Source organism: Thunnus albacares, chromosome 18, assembly GCF_914725855.1.
Source record: "Thunnus albacares chromosome 18, fThuAlb1.1, whole genome shotgun sequence".
Taxonomy (NCBI): Eukaryota; Metazoa; Chordata; class Actinopteri; order Scombriformes; family Scombridae; genus Thunnus; species Thunnus albacares.
In genome coordinates, this window is record NC_058123.1 from 19,366,659 (window position 1) to 19,391,453 (window position 24,795).

Sequence of the window (24,795 nt, forward strand, 5' to 3'; positions counted from 1 at the left end):
ATATGGCCAGAATGTATTTTTAGGGACCTCATGAAATTATTTCAGTACCTCATACTGCAATTGTTCTACATGAATTTCCATAAAAATTGAGGCCCCTCAATGTTTTCTCTTATTCCTTTCTACTATGCTAAAGAATTAATGTTTTCTTAGGTTGAATTCATTATATTGACTGTCTGAGCTCCTGTCAAAGCTGCTACCTCATATCACTGCGAAATGGGAAGTGTACAATACTTGACCTCTCCATGGTTGTGTCTGCAAATAGCTTTACTCATATTCAGCTTTGCTTCATCTCTTGAATTGTGAAATCCAACACATTTCCAGACCTTTGATTTAAACTGAATGGGGGCTGCTGGAATTGCTGTATCATCATCCTCTGTGTTTGCTTTTCATCTTCTAATTTCACCCACATGCTCATGAACAAAAGAAGTAAATGTGTTGTTTCATCCCAGCGCTTTTAACATGACCTGCTTTAAACATCATTAAAAAAACAATTGTATACCTCAAATATCCTGATACAAACACAGATTCTAGAGTCATTGGCTCCAGGTATTGCAAGGTGACAACGTTACAATGATTCACATCAAATAAAAAGGATAGCCCTCGGCTAGTTGGGCTCCTGCTTCTTTCTATCCAATATATGATGCACCAACCTTATTAAACTTTTAACCAAATGCTGCAGGCTATGTTTTGTAGCATTCTGGATACATCGTGCTGCATCCAAGGTAGAAGCACCCCTTAATATATTGTATTTACTGTGCATCTGAGTAATGAGATTTTTTTAATATAATATCTTTTGATACCCTGAGAACAGTTCCATTAGTTTGGTGTATGTTACTGATCATGCCCTCTATGATGTAGTGATATCATTCTGCTTGTCACTGTTTACCCAGAACCTTTCTGTCTGTCTTCCTCTCTCTCCTCTCTGCTCTATTTCTGTCTTCCATGGGTGTCTAACTCAATGAATCTCGTTCATCCACCCAAATCTGTCCGCTCTGACTTTGTCCGCAGGTATAAGGTATTTTCTGTCAACCTCAGATGGACTGTAAATACGATGACATGGTACCTACTTTGTTCTGAATCCCTGTTCTCTCCCCCTCAATCCCTCCTTTTATCCACCTTCCTCTCTGCACCGTGTGCTGTTGTAGATTAGACTTGGCATTTGGCTTCTGAGTATCCCAGGTGTTGTAAGCACAAGTGCATGTCTCCAATTGTCCTTTGTCTTTTGACAGAGCACAGCACTGAGTTGTTCCCAAGTCGAGGCCAACATAAGGTTAACAGAATGAGCCTAGCCGAGCCACCAAGGAACTCTAAGCTAGCTTGGCTCGACACGCTGGCACTCACATTTTTGCAAATCTAAATCTCTAAACCCCTGGTTTTGTCTTGCTTAGCAGAGCCAGACAAGGAGTTTTTGGAGGCTTTGCCTTTTCTTTTTAGTTGAACATCGAGGGAAATGTGCTTTAATAGCCTGCAGCCTCTTTAGGTGTCTTTCCACACTCAGGTTTTGATTGGCAGCCCAGGGGCTCAGGCAGTATTACCATAGTTATCTCACTACACCACACGCCTAACAGCACTCACAGCCACCAGAACTGCCTGTCACGCCTCTTAACTGACAACCTATAGAGTTCACATATAAAAGGGATAAACATGCAAACAGGGGTCATGTTGATTCTACAAAAGTCACACACTTAAAGCAGCAAGGTGATCTCTGTCAAAGCTGAAGCTGAGATTGTAGATCTTTATTAAATCTTTATCATGTCTCATTGTGGCTCCTTTAACAGTATCTTCATCTCTTGCATCACTGTCCGTTGTGACTGTTTCCTCTTATCACACCAAAAGGAAGCAGGTTCGTTTCAAAATGCTGAGAGCAGGGAAGAGGAGTTGTGTCTAAGATTTTAAGTGTGCAATTTCCTTGTTAAGTAATTTACTACCATGGTGGACAGCAACGATTGTAGGGAAGAAATATTTGCTGTGTGCAGCATTCTGCAGCTGCTTGTTTGATTGGACTGACTGCTCACCTAAATAACTCCAGTTTAAAAGATGAAGAGGTGCAAATTTTGCAGTTTTCAAAAGTGCAGGGTGTATGTCTTCTTGTTTTATTCCAGTTCAGTTTCAAGTTCAAGTTCAAATATGCATTGTTACAAAATATATTACACAACATATTTATTCATGTTAATTTAATTTTTAATTCAGTATATAAATGTTATATATCAGAGCATTTACATTTACTCATAGCCGAACAGGAGAACACATACAAAACAACACAAACAGTGATACAATAAAGAAAATACAATAAGTCTTTAATAAAAGGCACACAATCATCAATTACTAATCAATAGAAGATGAATAAAAACATGTTTAAAAAAAGCATGATGATATCTTCTCTCTCTCCCTCTGTCTCCTTCAGACTCTCATGGGATGGATCTATTTGCGGTTGCAGTCCATGAGTTTGGTCACGCCATCGGCCTGGGCCATACCTCAGCCATGGAGTCCATCATGAGACCATACTACCAGGGTCCTGTAGGAGACCCTCTGAAATACGACCTACCCTATGAAGACAAGGTCCGCGTCTGGCAGCTCTACGGTGAGGAATCATCCATCCCCTGATTTGTGTGTGTTTGTGTTTGTGTGGAACAGAGAGAGAGAGCAATTGATGAGCTCTGTAGAGCAAGTTCATTGATTAATGAAAACATGGATGGAGTTAATTGGACCTCTTTATGGCATATGACCTTATCACATCATTCGTTGATATAGAGAGTAGCAGCGTACGGGAGGGGGAATAATGATTATGAAGGTGAGGATGAAATGCAGGGAAGAATAGTGAGGGACAGGACTGTGAAGGAGGAAGATGATTTTTTTTAAAAAGCACAGACACTTAGACAGAAAGTACACCTTTTATGTAATATATACCAAATTAAAAAGAGAAAAGAGGACAAACTGAGGTAACAACTTAAGATTAGTTCAGTATCAATTAGTTTTTCCATTAATCGAATAATTGTTTAATTTACAGAATGACAAAAAACTGATGATACCCCACATGGGTATCCAGTTGACAATGATATAAAACAAAAGCAGCAAACCTTCACATTTGAGAAGGAATTATAAACCACTGAGTTGTCTACCAACTAATTAATAGATCAATTAATCAATTCAGCACTGATGTTTTAATATGTTTATTTGATTCATTGTGACTTAATCACATATCCCTCCCAGGTGTCAGAGACTCAGTGTCCCACACCATTCAACCAGGCAACCCCTCCCAGACAGCTGAACCTCCTGTCCTGCTGGACCTCCCTGAAAACAGATCCACTGTCCTGTAAGTAGATGATCCAGTGTCCTTTTAGTGCAGCACAAAGAACTCAACTCTTCCGGTTGTCAAACACATGAAATAATCCACCTCAACCCTTTCATCCTCTTTTTTTTTGTGTCTCTTTCTCGGCTTATTCTTTTCCAAGTTCCCTCAGGCCCTTGTTGTCTCTGCCTTAGTAAAGATGTTGGAGCAGAGGCTGGGATAAATGCCCCCTGTAGATAAACACTGAAAGGCAAAGTTTAAAGTATAAAGCCTCACTAACAGCCCGTAAATGCTGCAGTGTGGAGCCTCTAGGAGAGCTAAAAAGGAAAGATTGGCTTAAGGGTGGCACACACAACACAAGCTCAAGGGCTCTTCATCTCAGGAGCATGAATGTGGTCAGTGTTATTGCAATGTGCTGATGCTAAAGACCAGCAGATTACCATAGTAAGTAGGTTTTATCCTCTGGCCACCATGCCTACAAATTTAATGCAGTAACTGATCATTTGGCGTTAAAAGAGATGTTATGTAATAGCCAATGAGCAGGACAAAATAGAAAAATCACATCCTATCCAGTACAGTCTACTTTGATCATTTATACTCTAAACAAGAACTCCTTTGTATTTTTGTTAACTTGCCATGGTGCTAATGGTATAGATTTTGATATGTTAATTACCAACTAATATAAGCAGAGACTGTTGTTTTTCAAGTGAGTTAACTGTACTCTGATGTCTCTTGAATTAATGGAGGGCAGCTTACTTAGGGAGTAATCAAACTATTGCGGTTACATTGCCAGCAATGCCCAATGCTTGCTGACCTCCATGCATACACACATACAAATATTAATATACCAAAGACCCACTTTTCCTCATCACTCTGCCTTTTACTGCCATCATTACTCATTTTTCACCTCCTCCGTCAGGACATGATGCGTGCAAATGCTGGATTATGCTTGACAAGGGTCACAAATGCTGACCACTAGGCAGCGGTGCTGTGTTAACAGAGCACTGAATGGAGATCTTTGTTGATAATACGAGGGCTGGTGGACTCTCACTCACAGTGGCAGCCCTGTGGTGCTAATGGCTTCATCATTGGCAGGCCAACCACGTCAGTGCTTTAAATCACTTATTAGCCCCTGGGATAAATGCACTGGGGGACCTCGACGTGTCAGCGTGATAGCATTTCACCTAATGTTTAGCCTATTTAATTGAAGGAACACATGCACTTGCTTGCACACATTCAGACTCTCTCCGTGGGTGACTGCAATTATCACATGGTTGGTTTTTTTTTTTTGAGTATGCAAATTGGATTTACTGGGTTGGAACTTTCTTAGTTGAAATGTATACCTTGCAATAAGCGATGCTTCATTTTATGTCAGAACTTTTTATTTGGTAACTTTTCTCCCGTTTTCTCTGTTTTTTGATGGAAGAAAACTTTGTATTTCTCCTGTCCCCTTTGTCCTGATCTTTTTCTATAATCGTCAACTTTTCTGTCCTCCTTCCTCCACCTTTCCCCGCGGCTCATCCATCTCTCTAAGGCTGGCGCGAGATGCCCCAGACAGATGCACCAGCCACTTTGATGCTGTGGCCCAAATACGAGGGGAGGCCTTCTTTTTCAAAGGTATTCAAGCCTAAAAGGAGAAAGTGAACAAGAGAGACAGACGGACAGGCAGATGGATAGAGGGTGATAGCGAGAGAGAAGAGAGAAAAAGAGGTGAATGGAGAAGACATAAATTGAAAGAGTAAGGGACAGGGTGGCTGGGTATAGGGCAGACTGGTGGCTCCAGCGATCAATAGAAAGCCAAGTCATGTGTGGCTCCCAGGGCTCTACTCACAGGCTTACACACAATCACATAATCTGCAGTCTAAATGAAATGTTCCTATAGGGCCCAGACTGTCTTGTTGTTATCGGCTTAGCTTGAAATTGATGTTTCTGGCTCATTAGCCATTGTGGTTAATACATTTGCAAAGTAAGAGAACTCTGTTGTTTAATAAAGTCATATGGACAATTATTTTTTATAACCTAACAATTCATCATACATATTAGCTAAGGTCCCCTTTCTTGCTAATCTGTTACACCTCTGCTCCCAAGCACAAGCCCAACTGTAATATTGCCAAATCCTTTTTTTAAAGGTATATAAAGTTAGTAAAATAAAGGTGACAATGTAGTAAAATTATGATTTTTAAATAGAAATTTAGACTGACTTGATGGTATTGTTGTAACCTCAGTTTTTCTAATAGTAAGACTTGCAATATGATTATACACTAAAAAGTAAACATGGCTGTTCTTGTAATAGACACCTAAAAGATATTGTGAGGAAATTCACACTGACCTTGTTCCTCTCTGTCATAGGAAAGTATTTTTGGCGACTAACAAGAGAGAAGCACTTGGTGTCTCTGCGCCCGGCTGAGATCCATCGTTTCTGGAGGGGCCTTCCGCCCAATCTGGACAGTGTGGACGCTGTGTATGAGAGGCCCGGGGACCACAAAATAGTCTTTTTCAAAGGTGAAGTGCAGAAGTATTACAATTTGATTTCAAGATTCTCTTAGCATCTCCTTTTCATTTGTCTGTGTGGATTTAGTTAACTGTCTTTTGGTATGTCTTTGTTGCCATGCAACTCCATATCAGGCACAGTTGATATTAATGTTTTTATGTGTTTCAGTTATAACTGGATGCATTCCAAACTATACAATTTATTTCTTCCTTCAATTATTACCTCTTTGTCCACCCTCTTCAGGTCTAAAGTACTGGATATTTAAAGACAATAACGTGGAAGAGGGTTACCCACGTCCAATCAGTGACTTTGGCCTACCCTTGGAGGGTGTGGATGCGGCCTTTGTTTGGATGCACAACGACAAAACCTACTTCTTCAAGGACAGCCATTACTGGCGCTACGATGACCACCTGAGACGTATGGACCTGGGCTACCCTAAAGACAGTACACTTTGGAAGGGGCTGCCGACACAACTGGATGATGCCATGAGGTGGTCTGATGGTGAGTAGCCAGAAAAAGGCACCCTTAATTCTTCTTTGCTTTTCGTTTTACTTCAGCTAACTGTCAAATCGTTGTAAAGCTGATGTCTCTGAATATCACAGAGATTTAAAAAAACATACAAATAAATACCAAAATCTAAACAGAGCCACAAATAGAAATTTCCTTATCACTGGAACACTACTCAAAATGTGACGTTTAGAAAACCTTTTGTGGCCCTAAAGGGAACTGTGAAAAGTCAGGGAAAATTGCATCACTCTGGTAATCCTGACTTGGAATTGGAGACCAGAAATTTTATATGAAAAACTCACTTTGACAAACTGTTTGTTTGTCATTATTCAGGTCTGAAGCTGGCAGCTGGCAGCTCCTCTTCTAAAGGCTACAAACAATTAACATAGCATAAATGAAGTAGCTGCACACACACACATACATACACACAGAAATCCATCCAGACATATAGATATCTAGGTTCTTTGCAAATAATAACAAATAATCAGTGACCCATAAAAAGTGAGCTGTGGTTATGGAAAATGAACTGCGCAGCAGTATGTTTGCCTTTAGGGACCTTATGCATGCAAGCTGCTCAAGTTTCCAGACAGCAAACTTTTTAGATTACAGACACTGAGTCAGTCTACCAGAAAGTGCTTGTAAGACTGGCATCTTGGCTCGCCTACAACAGCCTTGACCTTTACACTGCAAACACAGAGCCGTGTTGGGTGTTATAAATCCACAAGCTGGTCTCCCCATTAATCCAAGCTGCCACTGTGAGCTCAGGGGAGTCAGTGAGGTTCATGGGGAGCACCGTTAGGAAAACACTAAGATGGGATGACAAGATCTCTAATCTAATCAAGGAGGTCCAACAGAGAATATTCCTCCTGTATTAACCTTAGTTACCTTGCAAGGCAGCTGGATTCATGAGATCCCAAGATCACTCGAGAATCTATGTTGTAAGGCTTCAAGTTATGCGCTTCTGGCCCAATCAGCGTCCTAGAACTACTGGTAGCAATGGATGTGATGACAATGAGAAGCAATAGCTCGTGATAGATGGTGATAGACAGATGGTATATCCAATCACCAGCCAAGTATTTTTTAAAAGTGCCTGCCATCAAACAGTTTCTAAGGATGGTTTCTCAGATGGTTCTGTGTAACAAAGCATCTGGTGCATCAGGTTATAACCTTATATCACAACCGATGTCTCATAGTCAGTCCTGATCTGGTTCTACAGATCCATCGCAGCCTCTTCCTGCTCTGAGACTATGTCTACGCTATGCTGTCTAATTTGTAAAACATTTTTGTGTGAAAATGACTTGCATGCAAATTTGCATTTCCAGACTGATTTTGTAGATACCATCTCCCACACATCTAAATCCTCTCTTCTTCGTTCTCTTTTATCAGTTGGCAAACTGCATCATAGCCAACATCTGGTTAAGAGTAAGACAGGCAGCCCAGCTAACCAAATCTGCTATATCAATATTTTAAATGAGTGATCACAGAGAAAGTTAGAGATGACATAAAGTCCTTTTTAACTTTAGTGCCACACAGCCCTTCACTGGGCAGCTTGTGTCATCGTTTTGCAAAACCTCAGTTTTCCCCATACGCACAGAAACACCAAGCTGGCGTTTTAGTGTGAGCTTTACACACTCTGGAGACTGTTTTGGAAAAGCTCAGTTTTTGGGAGAGAAAACCACAGTTGTATTCTGGATTGAGGGTTGAAATGGAGAGAAAAAGATGTGTTGACAAATTTAACCGGCTTAGTGTGGATGTACTCAGTTTTATCTCAGCTGCCCACAGTAAGCTGGTTAAATTTGCTGAGTAACCGTCTGTGTCTGTAGCTGCCCAGTTACAGTCAGCTGTGTGGCAGTAAAGTTAATTTCTCCGAAATCTCTCATTTTCAATGTCAATATAGCCAATTACACAGCTTTTGTGTCATTAGCCTCTATTTATGTTGATTTTGTCAACCATAAAATAACAATTTTGTCAGCTGAGCTGTGTGTCCTACTCTTTATCAGATGTTGGCTGTGACAGACTGAAAAGAGAACATAGAAGACATTTAGCTGTTTTCTGTTGTTCATGTGTTTCAATTTGGGCAGAGATCATTACAAAATCGGCTATAAATGCTACGAAGAAGCTATTTTAAAATTCATATGGCATAGTGTAAATTTAATCTGAAGTTTGCCATTTGAACAATTGACCAGCCTGCCAGCTTGCAATTGTCCTCCGTAAAAGACATGAATGACTCTAAAGCAAGAAAAAAGGCATTAAGAGCATCTGCCGAGTTTGTCTCTTTTGGGCAATCATGCATTTTATTGAACGCTTCAGTGAGTCAGACCTCACAGTATCTGTCTCAGCATCAATTTCTTCCCTATAGCAATCAACCCTCTCAGCCAGTCACAGTGGCTGTCTCACATACATACAAACACACCAGTAAACACACCATATGAACTACATTGCATTGACTGAATCATGCAAAATTAATACTAATATGAGCTGCTCAGACTATGATAGTTTTGATAGTTTTTTAGGTTGGTGTTTGTTTTTATTATCAGTTTAGCTGTGTTTTTAACATCTTGATTTACATCTCTATATACTTGTAGGTCGAGTCTGCACTTTGTTTGCTCCTATTATGATTTGACTCACACATAACATCTCAGTCCTCAATCGAAACTATCCTGATTAAATAACTCAGTAATGAGTAAATGAGCAAATATGTCATATTACGTATGCACCCAATGTAGCATGAATTTGCATTTACTCATGCAGAAATGTATTGCTGTAAACTGATGTAAAGCTGCACCAATAAATGTTTTCATATTAAAGGGGACCTATTATGCCTTTCCCTATTTTCAGTCATATATATAATGTTACAGTGTTGGATGTTCATGTTAAGCATGGCCAAAGTGTCAAATAATGAGGTAAACGTATGTAGAAGTAATTCCTGTGAGCAAAAAGCACCGGCTTCAGACTACTTTGAACATTTAGTGTCCAACTTTTTTTTTTACTGTAGCCCAAGCTGACATCGGCTCGTGACAGATTTCTTTATATGGACATCTGCTCCACGCACAGCGCAGGAGTTCACTGCTCCGCTCCGCTAACATTATGGCATTTTTTCACTCTTTTGGGTGTAGTCTAGCTGACACGCTGTGAGTGTTTTTCAATTGCACAGCACGCCAAAGTAAAATAAGTTGTTTTTGCTGGTCATCTGCTGCTCTTCATCAAACATCATCATCACCATGGCTGTTTGTATTATTCTATTCCTCCCTGCATTATTTCTAACTGATGCGCTGAACAAAGAGATCTAAATATCTCCATATTTTGTTGTGTCGTGAACTGTTTTCTTAGCACCACTAACCAAGCTCTGCTAATTCGGTTAGGAACACATTTAATTTCCTGTAAATTCTTCACAATAAAAGTCTCCCATTATTTTGTATTTTAAAAGCTTTTAATATGAAGCAGTAAAGCAGGAAATGTTGGGTTTTCATCAGCAGTAACTTAACAGGACTCAGATGCAGCTTCCCCTTGGCAGGCCTCCGGAAAGCTGGCCAATCAGAACAGAGTGGGCCCATCAGGAGGTGGGCCTTAAAGAGACAGGAGCTAAGACTGCCTGTTAAATACAGGTGCTGAACTGAGGGGCTGCATAAAAGGCCAGTAAAAGAAAAATAAGGAGTTTTTTTAACTGTGAATCATGCAAAGTTACTCTAATGGAGTCCCAGAATTAAAATATAGAGCTAGAAATGAGCATAATAGGTCCCCTTTAATGACTCAAATGACAACTTTAAATGTGAAAGGTATCACTCATAGCGATAAACCCATAGAGAATTATTGTGTGTCTGCTGGATGAATAGATAGGCATCTGTTAACAAGTTCATCATATCTATTTTATTAAGTGATAATATGTCAGTGTTGTTTTTACAGCTTATTTTACTGCTACAAGCCTGAAAGTCAGTTAATACTGCTTTAAGATTTATGTTCTTCTCTTTGTGAACATAATCCCCAATTCATCATTCCAGTTTGGCTTTGAACTTCCACCTGCAGACATTAGGTTGATCAATAATTGAAATGTGTTGGAAATTCGGCCAACTACAGTCAGTAACTGATGTTAATAATTTATAAACAAGTAATTACAACTTGTACAGTAGATGTTTGTAATGTTCCTCTGTGTGTATTTGTGTGTTAGTCTATATCTATCTGTTTGGTTGATCCACATGATTTCAATGGCATAATTTGTTAGTGTGCTCGCCATGACAAAAATACACAAAAGAAGAATCTGAGAGGTTTTTTTAAGTGCATTAACATAAGACAGTATTTTAAATCACAGTTTCACCAAATCACTGTGTTGAAGACTTCTCTTCACTGTGCTGCCCTCAGCTTAGCCCCAAGTTGTCTCTGCTCATCTCCACTCTCAACCTGACTTGTTTGTTAAACTTAGATGTGCAAGTCCAGTCCACACACAGATGGCAGACAGCATCATTTCAGCTATTCGTGGCTCTCAGTGACCACAGCAAAGACTCCATTCTTTTTGAGTGGGTCTTACTTATCTGTTGCCACTGAACAATAAAAATGTTTCTCTGTGACAGCATGGGCACTACCTTCTGTTCATATACAACTGAACTGGTTCTAAAATATAATTATAATGAGTGGAATCTCTGAAACACATCAGGGAAGAAGTGTCAGTGCCAGATGGATGTCACGAGTATTGGCTGATACTTTTTATGACGTGGTCAGCCACTGGCCCATCCACTGTGTGACAACTGTCACACAGACCACACTTTACCTGCCCTTGTTGAAACTTTCTAATTAATAGGCTAAAGTGGTTGGAAGAAAGCAGATTAATCTAGTACAAGAAATATGTCCATACAATGATTACTGATTAATGGAAACATTCACAGCAGAAGACACTTGAAGTACTGAACACATGTTCTTGAAAATGTACTGAGTTCACATTTAAAATATGGCTCTCATAAATTCATCCATGTACAAATAATCCCATCAGACATTTACTGGCGTCCAACTCACTGAAATGGTTTTAACAACATAAATTAGACCAATCATTAAAGAAAGCCTGAGGTGATATTCACATGCAATTATATTAACCAGTAAGACATCTGTTCAAATGCATAGTATATATCATTCAATTAGTGTGTGTGCTGATGCATTTGTGTTCCTCCCGTCCTATCTCTCTCTTTCACCTCCCTTTTAAACCTTCTCCTAACCTTCTCTTTTTCCTCCTCCTCGGTAACTGAACGAGACTGAGTTTATGGTAGGAGGTGGGGTGATGTGATCATTACTGGAGCATGTCATGGCTGAATCTGCCATGTCGGTAATCTTTACGGACTACAGCATAGTGCCTGTAAAACATTCTTGTCTCTTACCTCCTATAAAATATCTAGCGCCTCTTATAAAACCCACATAGATAAGTAAGCATGAGAATGTATGTGTGCATATGTGAGTTCACAGATGGCCCTGTGTAATTATGTATGGTGTTAGACTGACATTAACCATTATAAAGACTCATTATTAGTGTGTGTTGCAATAACATATAAAAATAATCACAATGTACCACTTAGAAATATACTGTAATAATACAGTTTTGCATGAGGTTGCATGAGGTTGCAGTGTAAAGACTGAAATTATTGAACAAGTTGTGAGTTTCATTGAATATTTCTGCTGTTGTAATATTTGTGCCAGCATGACAGTTTGATGCCTCTGGTCTGCTTTTGGTGTACATAACACATACGATTTGTGGCTGCAGCTTACTTGTTTTGACGTTTCTCTCACAGTTAGTACTTGCAAAGTAAATTCGTCATGTCATTGAGATTTAGACTCCCTGGCTAAATAGGTTGAAGCTTAGGGAGCCTATTTCAAAACTTGATTTAATCACTAAGCAGCACGTATAGGCAGATGTGGAGGATAATAGTATAAGATTTAATGAGTCACAAAATGTGAAAGATGAAATAACTGTGAACGACTCAAGTAATATTAACGGCAATGAACACTAAGGCCATTTCTATTCCAAAGACATAAAATTTCAGTTCTTTGAAAAAAAAAACCATTGAGCTTCATCATATTGGGTTAGACTGATTTGTGTGAATTGACCCTTATAAACAGACCAAAACAGTTATGTTTACTCCGTCATATTCTGTGTAAAATGGATATTTAAAATACCTAAAATCATTTTTTACATACATATGTTCTTTATAAAACCAGTTTAACCCTATCTGTCCCAGCAGAATGCAGTGTGAGGTCCACTGTTAAAGTGAGACTTGCGCACCAACCAATTTGTGTATCTTGCTGTCAATCAACATATCAATAGTTCTGATCCTTAATCCAGTCAAGCAACATGTGCACATAAAAGTTTGGTTGTTTCCTTTTGTCCTTAATAAGGGACGAGAATGTTAAGAATTCACTCAGTAATTGCCAATGTTATTTATTAGTTTTGATGGATTAGTGAACTATTCATATTGTTGACTCTTGACCCCTGTGAAGAAAGGTCATGACATGGTCTGACTATAAAATTTGTGTAAAAGTTACTTTGTTGTACCACTTCTGTACTTGTCGCGTTTCTCTAACACGTCTGTGTTATTCATAGGTCATGATACTCTTAGTTTAACCGAAAATCTCTAGATTTCACTGGTTATCTGTGCTACTGTTTTTTTTAACCCTGTGATGCACAACATATTCAAAACCTTTTAATGCACAACACGGGTCAAAAATGACCCGCATTGATTTTCAATATTATTCGATACAAAGCAGAATGTTTCATTCATCTTTGAAGCACAATCATGTGCCACCCAGGATTTTAAGAATTCATTATTTTGTTTTTATTATTATGTCATTATATAATTTTCTTTGCCTTGCTATGTAGAGAAAAAATGTTGTGTACACAACTTAAATTTGCAGACATGGGTGAAAAATGTCCCACCACCAGTGGTGACTCTTTAAGAAGAGTCAAAAAACATAATCATACTTGTTTCAAATGTATTGTTTTTGCAACAATTCTGACTATACAAAACAATTAATGCTTGAAATGTATTTGTAACTTTCCCTTTATAATATACACATCACTATAGCACATCACATAATTGATTACAGTGTTATTGATCTAGATTGCAATTTTAATAACCATTAAGACTGTGGTGAACAATACTTACAAATTTAACAGTGTCAACATCCATCATCATGGACAATCATATCATATAACCTCGGTGTGTTTGTCACCATGATCCTTGCACATAGGTCTGTCATACTGAGAGCACCAACCGCTGACTTTTCAAACATTGTAGTGAAATATGCTTTTAGTAATCATGTGAAGCTGATCCCTCAGGAACACTCACTACATTTGGATCCTGTGGGGCACATGCGGGATCATCATCTTCAGAGGGCTCTATTTTCATGAACCCAGTGGACAGATCATAGTCAAGTGTGCCCTGCTCAGCCCGCCAGGGCTGTGCCCAGCGCACTTTTGCTCTGTCCTGTGGCACACTTGGGTATGGGGCGGGATCAAAAAGAATACATTATCATACATTATAGGTGGGCGTGTTGGGGGCTATGAGAATTGTGGCCAATCCTATTTGCTAATTTGATCCCCTTTAAACACAGAGCTCTCCCCATCACGACACTCTGACAGTTTAGGAATCCTGTGGAGAGTTTTCCTCACAGGAAACCTTAAAAGTTTGAGGCATAAAAAGTTTCAAATATGAATACAGCAGCTTAAATATGCTGCCAAGAGCAGATGATGTCTTTTTTAAGTTGAATTCCCTTTTCTGGAGGCGCACTCATGAATAAAGATTGCAGTGTGCCACTGGATTGAGCTTGCCACACCCTCAACTGCTTCTCCCCTCCCCCTGTGGCGCATGGTGAGTCACCAAGATACCAAACTAGCACTTGTGACGAAATAACCTCAGTCCGCCGCAGGAAAATAGCAGCTCGCCACCGCACTTCGCTCCGGCACAGATACTGAGACTTCAGATACTGAATCGGTGCTCTGAATTGCCTTCTCATCTTGTACTTGTACTGCAAGCATCACGTCTATAACCATGTCACACAAAAATTTGGCATGATTGCAACCATCCTTGTTAACTGTCATGTCACTGACCTGTGACACAGTTTGATCTGACAGAGGGTCAATGATACTGACACGTGAGGCGGTTTGATCAGAAAGGAGGTCACAAATTCTTATGACTCAGTTTGATTGGACAATGGGGTATTAACTTTGACCTATGATCCATATTTGCTGGTGGCTGGTCAGTTTGCCTGTTTTGAGTCTGTTTTGAGGCGGTAAGTCTTTCCTTGGCAGCACTTTGGATCATGGTGCTATAACAATTATTCTTAGTTTGAATAAACATAAGTAATCATAGACTTAACCACCACTATGTGCCCATAGTTTAACTATGTACTACAACAGTAAAATCAGACAAAACAGTTAAATAACACTCAGAAACACTGATTGTTCTTACAAAATACATTCCCGAATCCCTCTCCTTGGAAGGGAGCAATCTGCAATAAAATAAGTTCCTAATTACACATATGTAAACAGATCAAAGGTTCCTATCAATTCCATTGAGAATACATGCGGGTCATTTTTGACCCATGTTGTGCTTTTATGGGGTAGTGATACAAAAATGTTTTTTATGCAAAAATAAAATAACATTCAATTAGTGTTTGTTATGTTAAAAATAACTTAGTTGAGGAATTCATGAAATATTGAATAAAATGCATAACATACACAAAATCATTTGCTCAGGTCAGTTTTGACCCATGTTCTGCCATTCTCTTAAATGCATTTTGTAACAAAATATTTCTAGGCAAACTTTAATTCTACATTCTACATAATTGTATTCATACATAAATGCAATTATTCATTACTCATTTTCATATAGTCCTGGTTATTCTGAAGAAGATACAGTACACCCATATTTGAAGCTAATAAGAGACTTTGAGAGGCACATAAATGGAAATATGACAAAACTGCAGTTTTTGGCCTGGGATTGAAGGGGTTCAAAAGACATGTGATATAAATCTTAGGGTAAAAAGTAATGTATTCAGTACATTTTACATTAAAAAAATATAGAGAGATCATATAATATATTGTGATAGTTTAGTCTAAGAATATCACACTATGAAATTATTATATCAGCATGTGCCTGTTTTTGACATTTCCTTTGACTAGACCATAGCCTCAGATCTGGAGTTGGTCCCCCTGGTCCTGGAGAAAGGTTGCCTGCTGTTTTTTAACAAATAGGTCAGATGCTGAGGACATGCTTTATCATAGGGATTCATAATGTTTATTTGAAATTACATTGTTTTGGTAACCTTTGCCAAGCCAATACCCTTTACATTCCCTTTATATGAATGCTCCCTCCAGTTGGCTGTCTAGATTAGGCTTTGATAAAGCAGTTGTTGATGTTCAAAACTGGCAAAGAAACAACCAATTAGCAGGAGGTACTCAGTCCTTTAGGGCATTCTCACTGGGAGCAAGCAACATCACCTCTCTCCCCTACAGAAAGCCCCAGCTGAATGTATGGAAGCTCTTTTCCCAGGTGTCAGGTGTTTAGAGGTCTGTCTTGTGTCTGAGCTTTCGCCAGCTTCAGAGGTCTTTGTCCAAGCTCTTTGATGTGTTTGTGTGGGAACAGGCCACGTGCAAAAGAGGGGAGGGATATTCCCAGGGGAAAAAAAGCCTAATTCCACGGAAAGACGCATAGAAATACATATATTTATATAAACCAAAACACACATATACACAGACCTTAGGGCCAGGGAACTGGAGGCACATCAAAGAATTTATCTGCCTTTAGTCTGCTTCCACAAACCCAGGATGAAGACAGAGCAGTGAGATAGAGAGATGAGAGAGAAACGAAGATGTGATGACCTCTTAAGATGAGCAGTGACTGAGAGACAGACAGAAACAATGGAGAAATCACAGGTTTAAGAGATGAATAAAAAAGGTGATGAGAGAGAAATGGCATGATGAAAACAATGCTGTAGGCAAAAGCAAAAAAAAACACCTTATATAAAGCAGCATAAGAACATTTTTAGTAATACATTGTCTTCCTCAATAATCCTGCTAACATATTTGTGTTTGCAGTATTTTAATACAAGGTCTGCATTAAGGGTGAAGACATCTTCCCCGCTTTTTGTGAAGTTTTGTTTATGTTCTAGTTTGTCACTGTCTCTACATAAAAAAACGTGCACACATACCAACCCTGTAACCCCTTTCTTCTCTCTCCTTGTGAAGGCTCGTCCTATTTCTTCAAGGGGAAGGAGTACTGGCGAGTGCCGGGCAGTGACATGGAGGTAGAGGCAGGATACCCCCGCCTCATCGCTAAAGACTGGCTGCTGTGCACTGAGATGCAGTCGGACTCTCCAGACACAGAGCCCAAAAGCACTGAGACGAGAGTCAACGTGCACCATCACCCAGACCACGCAGAGAATGGATACGAGGTGTGCTCCTGCACCTCTGACACTGCCTCGCCTTTAGGCAACCGCCCCTCCCCATCTCCCATCTGGCTACTGCCGCCTCTCTGGACGCTCTCACTGGCCCTCCGCTCTGAACTGCTATGATGCCAAAGCATGGGACAAAGTTCTCAAGCTGGGTGCAAGAAAGAGACTCACTGATGGAGTGCCAGAGGACACTCAGTCTAAATACAAACTGGAAAATTTTGTTCATATAAATATCAATTAGTATGTTTTTGCTCTTATTTTTGTGTTATTTATTTCACATGCCATTTAATGGTCATTTAAAGAGCCTTGCAGTATGGGTAGTACATACAGTTATCATAATATCATACTAGGGTATGCCTAGTAGGCATCAATCTACTGGCGGTGGCAATTCTAGTACCGTGCTTTACATATTGAGTTACATAAAATCACAAGCTCTATCTCTTAGTTTCTTCTTGAATGGCTAAACTGTCATCTCTGCAAGGAAGGCTAATTAATGAGTGGACTGATCAGAAATATGTTACACATTAAATACAGCAGTACTCTAACAGCGCTTATATTCATTACTTTTTTCATATACAGCAAGTTTAGAGCAATAATGAAGGGCAGGTAGACAGGTGAATGGCATCCTGGGATGTAGATTTTCAACAGTTAGGTAGACAGGTGAATAGGTAGATGGGTACATTTTTACCATAAAGGAATAGTTCAACATTTTGAGAATTTAAGCATACATATAAGCGTACCACTCATATAAGGGAGAGTGGTATAAATCTTCTCATCTAACTATTGGCAAGAAAGCAAAAATGTGAATTTCCCAAAATGTCAAACCATTGCTTTAAATAAGCAAACGTCTGCCAGGCTGCTTACCACCTTCCAGCATCCTCCACCAATCAAACAGTTAGGTTCAGGTTGGTTACAGTTAAGGTTATGGTGATTTACATGGTTGGCGTTTTGGTCCACCAATCCTAGAGAAAGAGACGTGTTTTTTACTCAACAGAAAAGTTTTCTGACAGACTCAACCAGGGCAAAGAATAACACATTGGGATATAGATGCCACAGTTAGACAGGTGAATGTTACCTTGGGATATACTGTAGATAGTTAGGTTTACAGATGAATGGCCCCCTGGAATGTTGAAAGGAAGACACATGAATGGCATGCTAGGATGCCGACAGGTAGATGAATGGCATCCAGGTCTGTAGACAGGTGAATACCATCCAGTACAGCTACATAAAGAAAAGGGTGCCCCGGCATGAAGGAAGCAAGATGAGTGACCTCATTTGCCATTCAGAAAGTTCAAATCCAAGAACTGCTTAGAACTGCTGCTCATGTATCTCCATGAATTCATCACTTCCACCCCTGGTGCAGAAGCATCCCCTGTCCTTATCAGAGGCAATATTGGTTTTGTTGTATATTTTTGTAATGAATATGGATAGGTTGTGACTCCATATTGCTTTGATCAGATTAGAGTTCACTGAGCCTTTTTCCTCACCGCTGGACAGTTTCCTTCATCAATCCAAGCTCCTTCTGATGATGTCCGTAGTCGACCTCACAAGATAGCAACTGGATTTATTCTTGCTCATATATTTACCTTTAAATATAGACACAGATATATTTGAGTTGAAATGTTGCAAGTGGAGTGTATATTTGAAGGTGTGTTTTCTAATGTAAAATATTTTTGTAGAAAAATAAAAGAATCTGAATGACTTGGCCAAGAGTGGTCACATGAGTTTGTACTGAGATATTATATTTTGAGTCATCCGGCTGTTAGGGCTGAGTGTGTAATTATTTAGTGTCATTTAAAGGGAGCCGGGGCTTGAAGACAGATGAAGGTAACATGACAGCTTGCAGACAGCAACTGGGGAGCAGTTCTCCATCTCTCTGATGTTGTTTAAGCACGTATTCTCTTGTGATGGTCACTGCTGTTCATCATGAACCACGCCAATCTCGCCACACTCTCACTCTGAGTTGTTTTATGAGCCGATTTGATGGCAGAGGATATATATATCCACGTTTCTTTAGGGAATCACAGCAGAGAAGTAATGCCACCTGATCCAAAAATATTCTGCAGCTCAGATACCACTAACTCAGAGATCAAAGTGAACAGTTGGTGGCAAACAAGTAAGACAAGTGCTCGGGCACATTGCAACGTGATGTCGGTCACAGACTTCCCCCTCACTTCAAAATTACATGAATTATATTAACTCAGAGGCTACAGATGACCTCCACCACAATATGCACTACTAAACTTCTTTTTTTTATTTAAAATAAGCCTACAGCTTGATTGTTAGCTCCCCATTTGTTCTGTTTATAATTGCATTTTTTTTATTCTCTGTCCTGAGATTATATGCAAAAACACAATTATGTTTGTATTTTGTTGTAATACTTCTGTTGTGCTATTCAATATTTTTCCCCCCAAATTCTCATAATTTATTATCATGTTGGTTTAAAATGGTTTCATTGTTATTCTCTCTGCATCTCCCCTTTGTCACGCCTTGCAGGCCGGGGTGTGACACCACTAAGAGCAGCAATTTTTCTTCCCTCCTCCTGACACACTTGAGTGGTGTTAATTAACTGGTATGGCTCGGCGGCCACAGGGAGAGCGGACCTACTCCCAGGGGCAAATGCAGCACGATGGGGTCACTTTCCAGCAGTTTGTCCAACTGATCCTATTTTAGCAGCTATTTTAGTCAAACTTAATTGTTAGAATTAAAACAGTGTGTGTATACTGTAGGTATTTGCTTAAAGAAACATAATGAGGGCAGTGTCAAAAAGTATGTTTTAACTGTTAAATTTTGATTTTAAGCTTTTTTTTATTCCATTATTTTATCAGCAGTTCCGCATTCACCGTATTTAATTTATACATCTAAACCTGACAATTCTGTGAAATATTTCCGGTCACCCAGATTTGCATCATTAATCTTGAGACTTCTCTGTCTCCTGAGGCTCTGAACTGTGACAGTTTTGTGATTTAGGACCTACAGTATAATTTATGAACTGATCACAAAAGTGCACACACAAAATACACAAATAACATATTATACATGGTATTTTATTTCTTTCATAACAGCTTTATGGAAAATTTACCATAATTATTATGTTTTGTGATGAACATCTGGACGGAAGCATGAATGAAACCACTGGTACAGCTTTGATGATGAGGTTTGGGTTTTAGTGGGGAGACATTCAGAAAAAAAAAAAAACAAAGAAATGAAAGACAAAGAGGCACAAGACATTTAGCTCGATATAGCTAACATCTGGAGAAAACTAAAGATCTGCAGTAGATTCTTTTTTAATTACAGAAGAAGAACATCACTGCTGTTTGTTGTTGATCATATAGTTCCTTAGCAGAAACACACAACCTTTGACTACCACAGTAAATTGAAATACAATGTCAAGAGCCTTTGCAGAATAATAGACCTGTTGAGTCCTCTGTTAAACAGTGTGTATATGTGTGCACCACTGTTCCCACAGTCACTGCACCGTGGATAGGTGATGCTTCAAGAGCCCGTCCCCCAGTTGATGCATGGCAGTAAGGTTGAGCGGAGGGTCTGCAAAAGGAGCTGGTTCAAGCTTGAATCATTTGACAGACTTGTCAGACTGGGCTCTGCTCTGGCAACACTCTGCAGCTGCATTCCACAAAAGGTCACTGAATTCAACTTTTGCCCAGGCAAGCCAGGGGAGGCGGCCAGGAGAGTGGCTAAAGGAAAGGTGCACCTTTACGTTTCAGTCCAAACTTTGAGTAGAAGTATGGCTTACACTCTTAAAAATCTGGTTTGACAAAGTGACGGTGCAGGACATGGGGATTGTCACTTTGATGGTGTTGCAAAAATAGAGACATGGAGTACAGGGACAAAGCTGTAATGTCATGTGGGCACATGTAGAAACCTCTCAAAATTCATCATTATTCTGCCACAGTTACGCCAAAGAGCAGAGCAGAGAGGGTACTCAGGTTGATGTTATTATGACACACAGGCAGAGTGAGCAACAGAATTTAAAAAAAGCCCAGCACAGAGCAGAGATACTCCTGATTTCTCCAGACCATCAGTCTGGCCTCTCTCTGGCAAACAAACTGACACATTTTATCAGTTGATGACTGTGAAATGCCCCAGAGGCCCTCAATCCAGAGATAAAATGGCAGCACATGACTTTCTGAGGCTTATTATTCTCATTTATCATTCAAGAGGTAACAAGTCGAACGTGAAACAAAACAAACAGGGTGTATTGCTTTGCATGTAAATGATTTAGAGGTGTGCAAATGTGTAGACACCGTTACTACTTCAATTCTGATGAGGATGATGACCCCGTAAAGTGAATTTCATATTCCGAGAAAGGCACTAGCTCCTGCCTTTTTTTTTATTTAGACGAATGAAAAAAAGTCACCTGTTAGCTTCACTGAGATTAAGAGTTGTGGAGAATGATCAGTTTTGAAAGTATTTACGAGAGCGTCTCTTCACGCAGCTAATGTAATATTTCAATAATCTATAATGTGACACTAATAAAGTCTGATAGTTAACGACGTGTGTTTCCAGCAGCAGGAGTTGGAGCTATTTGATGCTTCAGAAGACCTTTATATCCAGTAGTAAGTTATACCTAAGTCTCCCCTGAGTCCGAGGCTCCTTCAGTTGTAATAGAGTGTATTGAATTCCCCTCAGCTTCTCAGTTTAATTATCTGGCATGACCTATTGGCGGGGATCACATGCTTGAGCATAGCAATGCAGTATGCAGACAAAACTATTATGCTGATCAAGTCTTAAAAGTTCATCTCAGAGCGGAGATAGGTTTGAAAAAGCAGTGACCTTCACAGCAAGATTCGCAGCTATCCATCTACATGAAAAAATTGGCGACCATTCAGCTGTGCAACCTTTTCAGAAAGAGGGTAGTACAGTGTAAGGGTGGATGTTAGAGTGAGGAGATGAACAAGGCACAGTGCCACACTGCCACACCCCTTGATGTTAGCTAAGTGAAGAGTGGCCATAAAGGAGGTGGCTGCCCTCTGGCCCTCATTCAATGGGGTTAAGTCCTTCATGATAATAGCAATGAATATTAATAATAATAAATATGATTCATGATGTACAAGATATGTAGCTCAAAGTGGTTCACAATGAGGAGAAACAAATACTCTCGCTCACCAAGTACTTTATTAGGAACACCTGTGCAATCTAATGCAATCCAATACAAGAGGTTAAGTAGGTGATAATTCAACTTTATGTTAGTGGGTGGTGGTGGTGGTGTACTGGAGTGCATTATATTGAAACGTGTTGATAACATTTTGCCCCCCTCATGTATGTTAATGGGGTGGAGAAAACATTAGGAATGCTTTTCAGTATAATGTACTTCAGTAAACTACCGCCACCCACTACAACCTCAATAGCCTAATAAACATAAAGTAGAATTACTACCTTTCTGACAATGTCAACAAAATCTGAAAATGTATGAGCTTTGTAAAGGTAGAATTTATGGTAGAGCTGTTGTATTGGATTGCATTAGATTGCACGAGTGTTCCTAATAAGTGCTCAATGAGTGTACATCCAAAAAGAAATGAGAAAACATATTAAACATATTTTTGTAGTGGTTCAACTGCAAAAGCAAAAGCAGCATTTAGCCACATGAAAATTCCAAACTTAACTAAAAAGGAATATTGGGCTTTTGTAAGTGAAAAATAAAACAAAAAATATCATAAATTAAATTTCATAACAATACTGTATATATGTAACTTAAGTTATGAGCTTTTTAACATTCATTGTTGTCTTTGGGTGATCATTAGTTTTAACACTGCTCAAATGCATCACACATACGGTACAATGTGCCCTGACAAAACAGGTCATTATGCCCTTGCATGGATGCGCTGTGTGTGTGTGTGTGTGTGTGTGTGTGTGTGTGTGTGTGTGTGTGTGTGTGTGTGTGTGTGTGTGTGTGTGTGTGTGTGTATGTGCGAGTAAGTGTATTAATATGCGTGAATGTCAGTATGATCCGTTGTATAAATATCCAATTCAAAGAGAAACTTAGCAGATGACTTCCATTAAGTTTGTATATGTCGCTACAGTATATTGGGACATTTCTGGCTGTGGTGTCTCTTTAACCAGAGTGAACACCTGAAGGCCATTTCACCAACTGTCACCAGCCCAGACTTAATGTGGGGCAGTAAGAACCAATCAATCATTCTGAGAGAACCACAGAGCAGATAAAATATTGAAAGTCAGATCAAACCCCTGCAGATTGGACACCTGTGATGGTGGCTGGTGGGCCGCTTACCACAAAATACACCAACTGTCCTGTATAGTCAAACTTTCTGACACAATGAAACTGAAGAGAAGAAGAGTGAAAACTGAATTACTTTTTTTTTTTTTTAATATATGAATGTATCACAGTATCAGCCTAACTTTAGCCTGTTGTCAGCAGTGCATCATTATACAGACCTGCACTGCACTGTGAATGTATCCAGATTCTTGGCTCAGGAAAACCAACATGACTAATTCATGATAGCATGCACCAGTGTTGTTGGATAATACTGCACCAGTATTATACACTAACTGGCGGCTATCTCACTTCATATCAGCTAAGGTACATTAGCTCTTTGATATCAGATTACCAGTGGGACTGAGAGTGGAATGTTTCAAGGTATTCTCACTGGTCCTTCCACTGTATGCCAAAACATCTGAAAAATGAATAAAAGAATAAAAGTCTTCGCTTAAATAATTGATATTAAATAATGGTGTGACAATGTTTCCATCACAACTCAACTGATGAATAATTATTATCATATTTTAGTATGAGATCTAATTAATGGTAAAATGACAAAATGACTCAAGATGATTACTTTTTGCAGTGTTTACCTGTATCCTTAATTTTAACTGTGCTTAAAACAGTGAACAATGTGATCAAGGTCCATTAGACTCTTTTACAGTCCTCCACTGCCCTCCTCTGGTACAGAGAGTGTGCTAAATGCTAATCCATTAACTCACTGTTGAGCTGCCTCAAGTTAGAAGAATCTGTCAAGTCCACAAAGATCATGTATCTTTTTGTCTGTCCTTTCTGCAATACATCCACTGAATAATCCACCCCTCACAGACAGTACGTGTCTGTGAAACGCTGGTATTTTGTGTTATGAATTCATATCACAGTCTTTTTTGCTGTGCTTGTAATGCTAATTATATGCACATTTATCATCTGCACCTGACTGTGAAAAGGCTTTCCTCTTAAGGACAAAAATCAATCTTATATGATAATTACTGTTTTTGCCAGAAATGCACCAACTCATCCAACCAAATAGAAACCAAAGAGACTTCACATTAGATTTAGCATCTTATTAACTTTTGCAAGTTTAACACTTGAGATTCCTGCATGAGACTGGATTGAAGGACAGTAAGTGGATGGTCTCTGTTGTTTATAATGAATAATAAAAATCCAAAGTTGGTTTATGTAAAGGGGGAGATAAAATATGGGAATAATGGCCTGAGTGGGATTTTAGAAATAGAAGTATTAGAAATAGTACACATAAAAAAACTATTTCCATTCATCTTTGCTTACTATATGAATAAAGAAATAAATTAAACTGATTTTTGAGTCTGTTTTTGTGTGTTTTCCCCTTAAATGCATCCTGCATGTTTTTAACAGCTACAGTAGTCTTCATCATTCACCACACATTCCGTCTTTTCATAAGGGCAGATTATAGAGATCCCGTCGTTCAGATTCTTTAGACAGCCACCAGTCCCCATAAGAGGCTGAACCCTGCACATCGCCTCCTCAGCAGCCCTCTTCTTCTCCTCTGCATTACTTGAAAGGGCCTCCATTTTTCTTCTATTATTCAATCTTTACCCAGATGTCCTCCAGCCTTAAAAGAGCCTTTGGAAAGTTGCCTGCTCAGAAGAATTAAAAGTTGATCAAATACTCATTATACAGCTTTAATAATGCTGGATACTGACATAAAAAAATGAAAAAAATGTGAATATATTTCACACATAATATAGTTTGTGGCTCCTATCCTCTCATAAAAGCCCTCTAGATCTTGCTGTCATCATCTTCCTATAGTTTTTTTTTTTGTCCATTTATTTGATGTTCTTCCATCTGCGACTGATCCATATG

At 39.2% G+C, this 24,795-nt stretch overlaps 1 protein-coding gene across 1 annotated transcript in view; it reads left to right on the forward strand.

The window, feature by feature from the left end:
- The window catches only part of mmp17a (matrix metallopeptidase 17a), a 94,075-nt gene extending 75,713 nt beyond the window's left edge, over positions 1 to 18,362 (forward strand). Inside the window, exons 5-10 of the mRNA XM_044334634.1 lie at positions 2,405 to 2,581; positions 3,211 to 3,313; positions 4,824 to 4,906; positions 5,639 to 5,791; positions 6,024 to 6,281; positions 16,510 to 18,362. Of these exons, the coding sequence (XP_044190569.1) occupies positions 2,405 to 2,581; positions 3,211 to 3,313; positions 4,824 to 4,906; positions 5,639 to 5,791; positions 6,024 to 6,281; positions 16,510 to 16,835 (1,100 nt within the window). The 3' untranslated portion in view covers positions 16,836 to 18,362. The remainder of the gene's footprint in view (positions 1 to 2,404; positions 2,582 to 3,210; positions 3,314 to 4,823; positions 4,907 to 5,638; positions 5,792 to 6,023; positions 6,282 to 16,509) is intronic.
- The last annotated feature ends 6,433 nt before the right edge of the window (positions 18,363 to 24,795 follow it).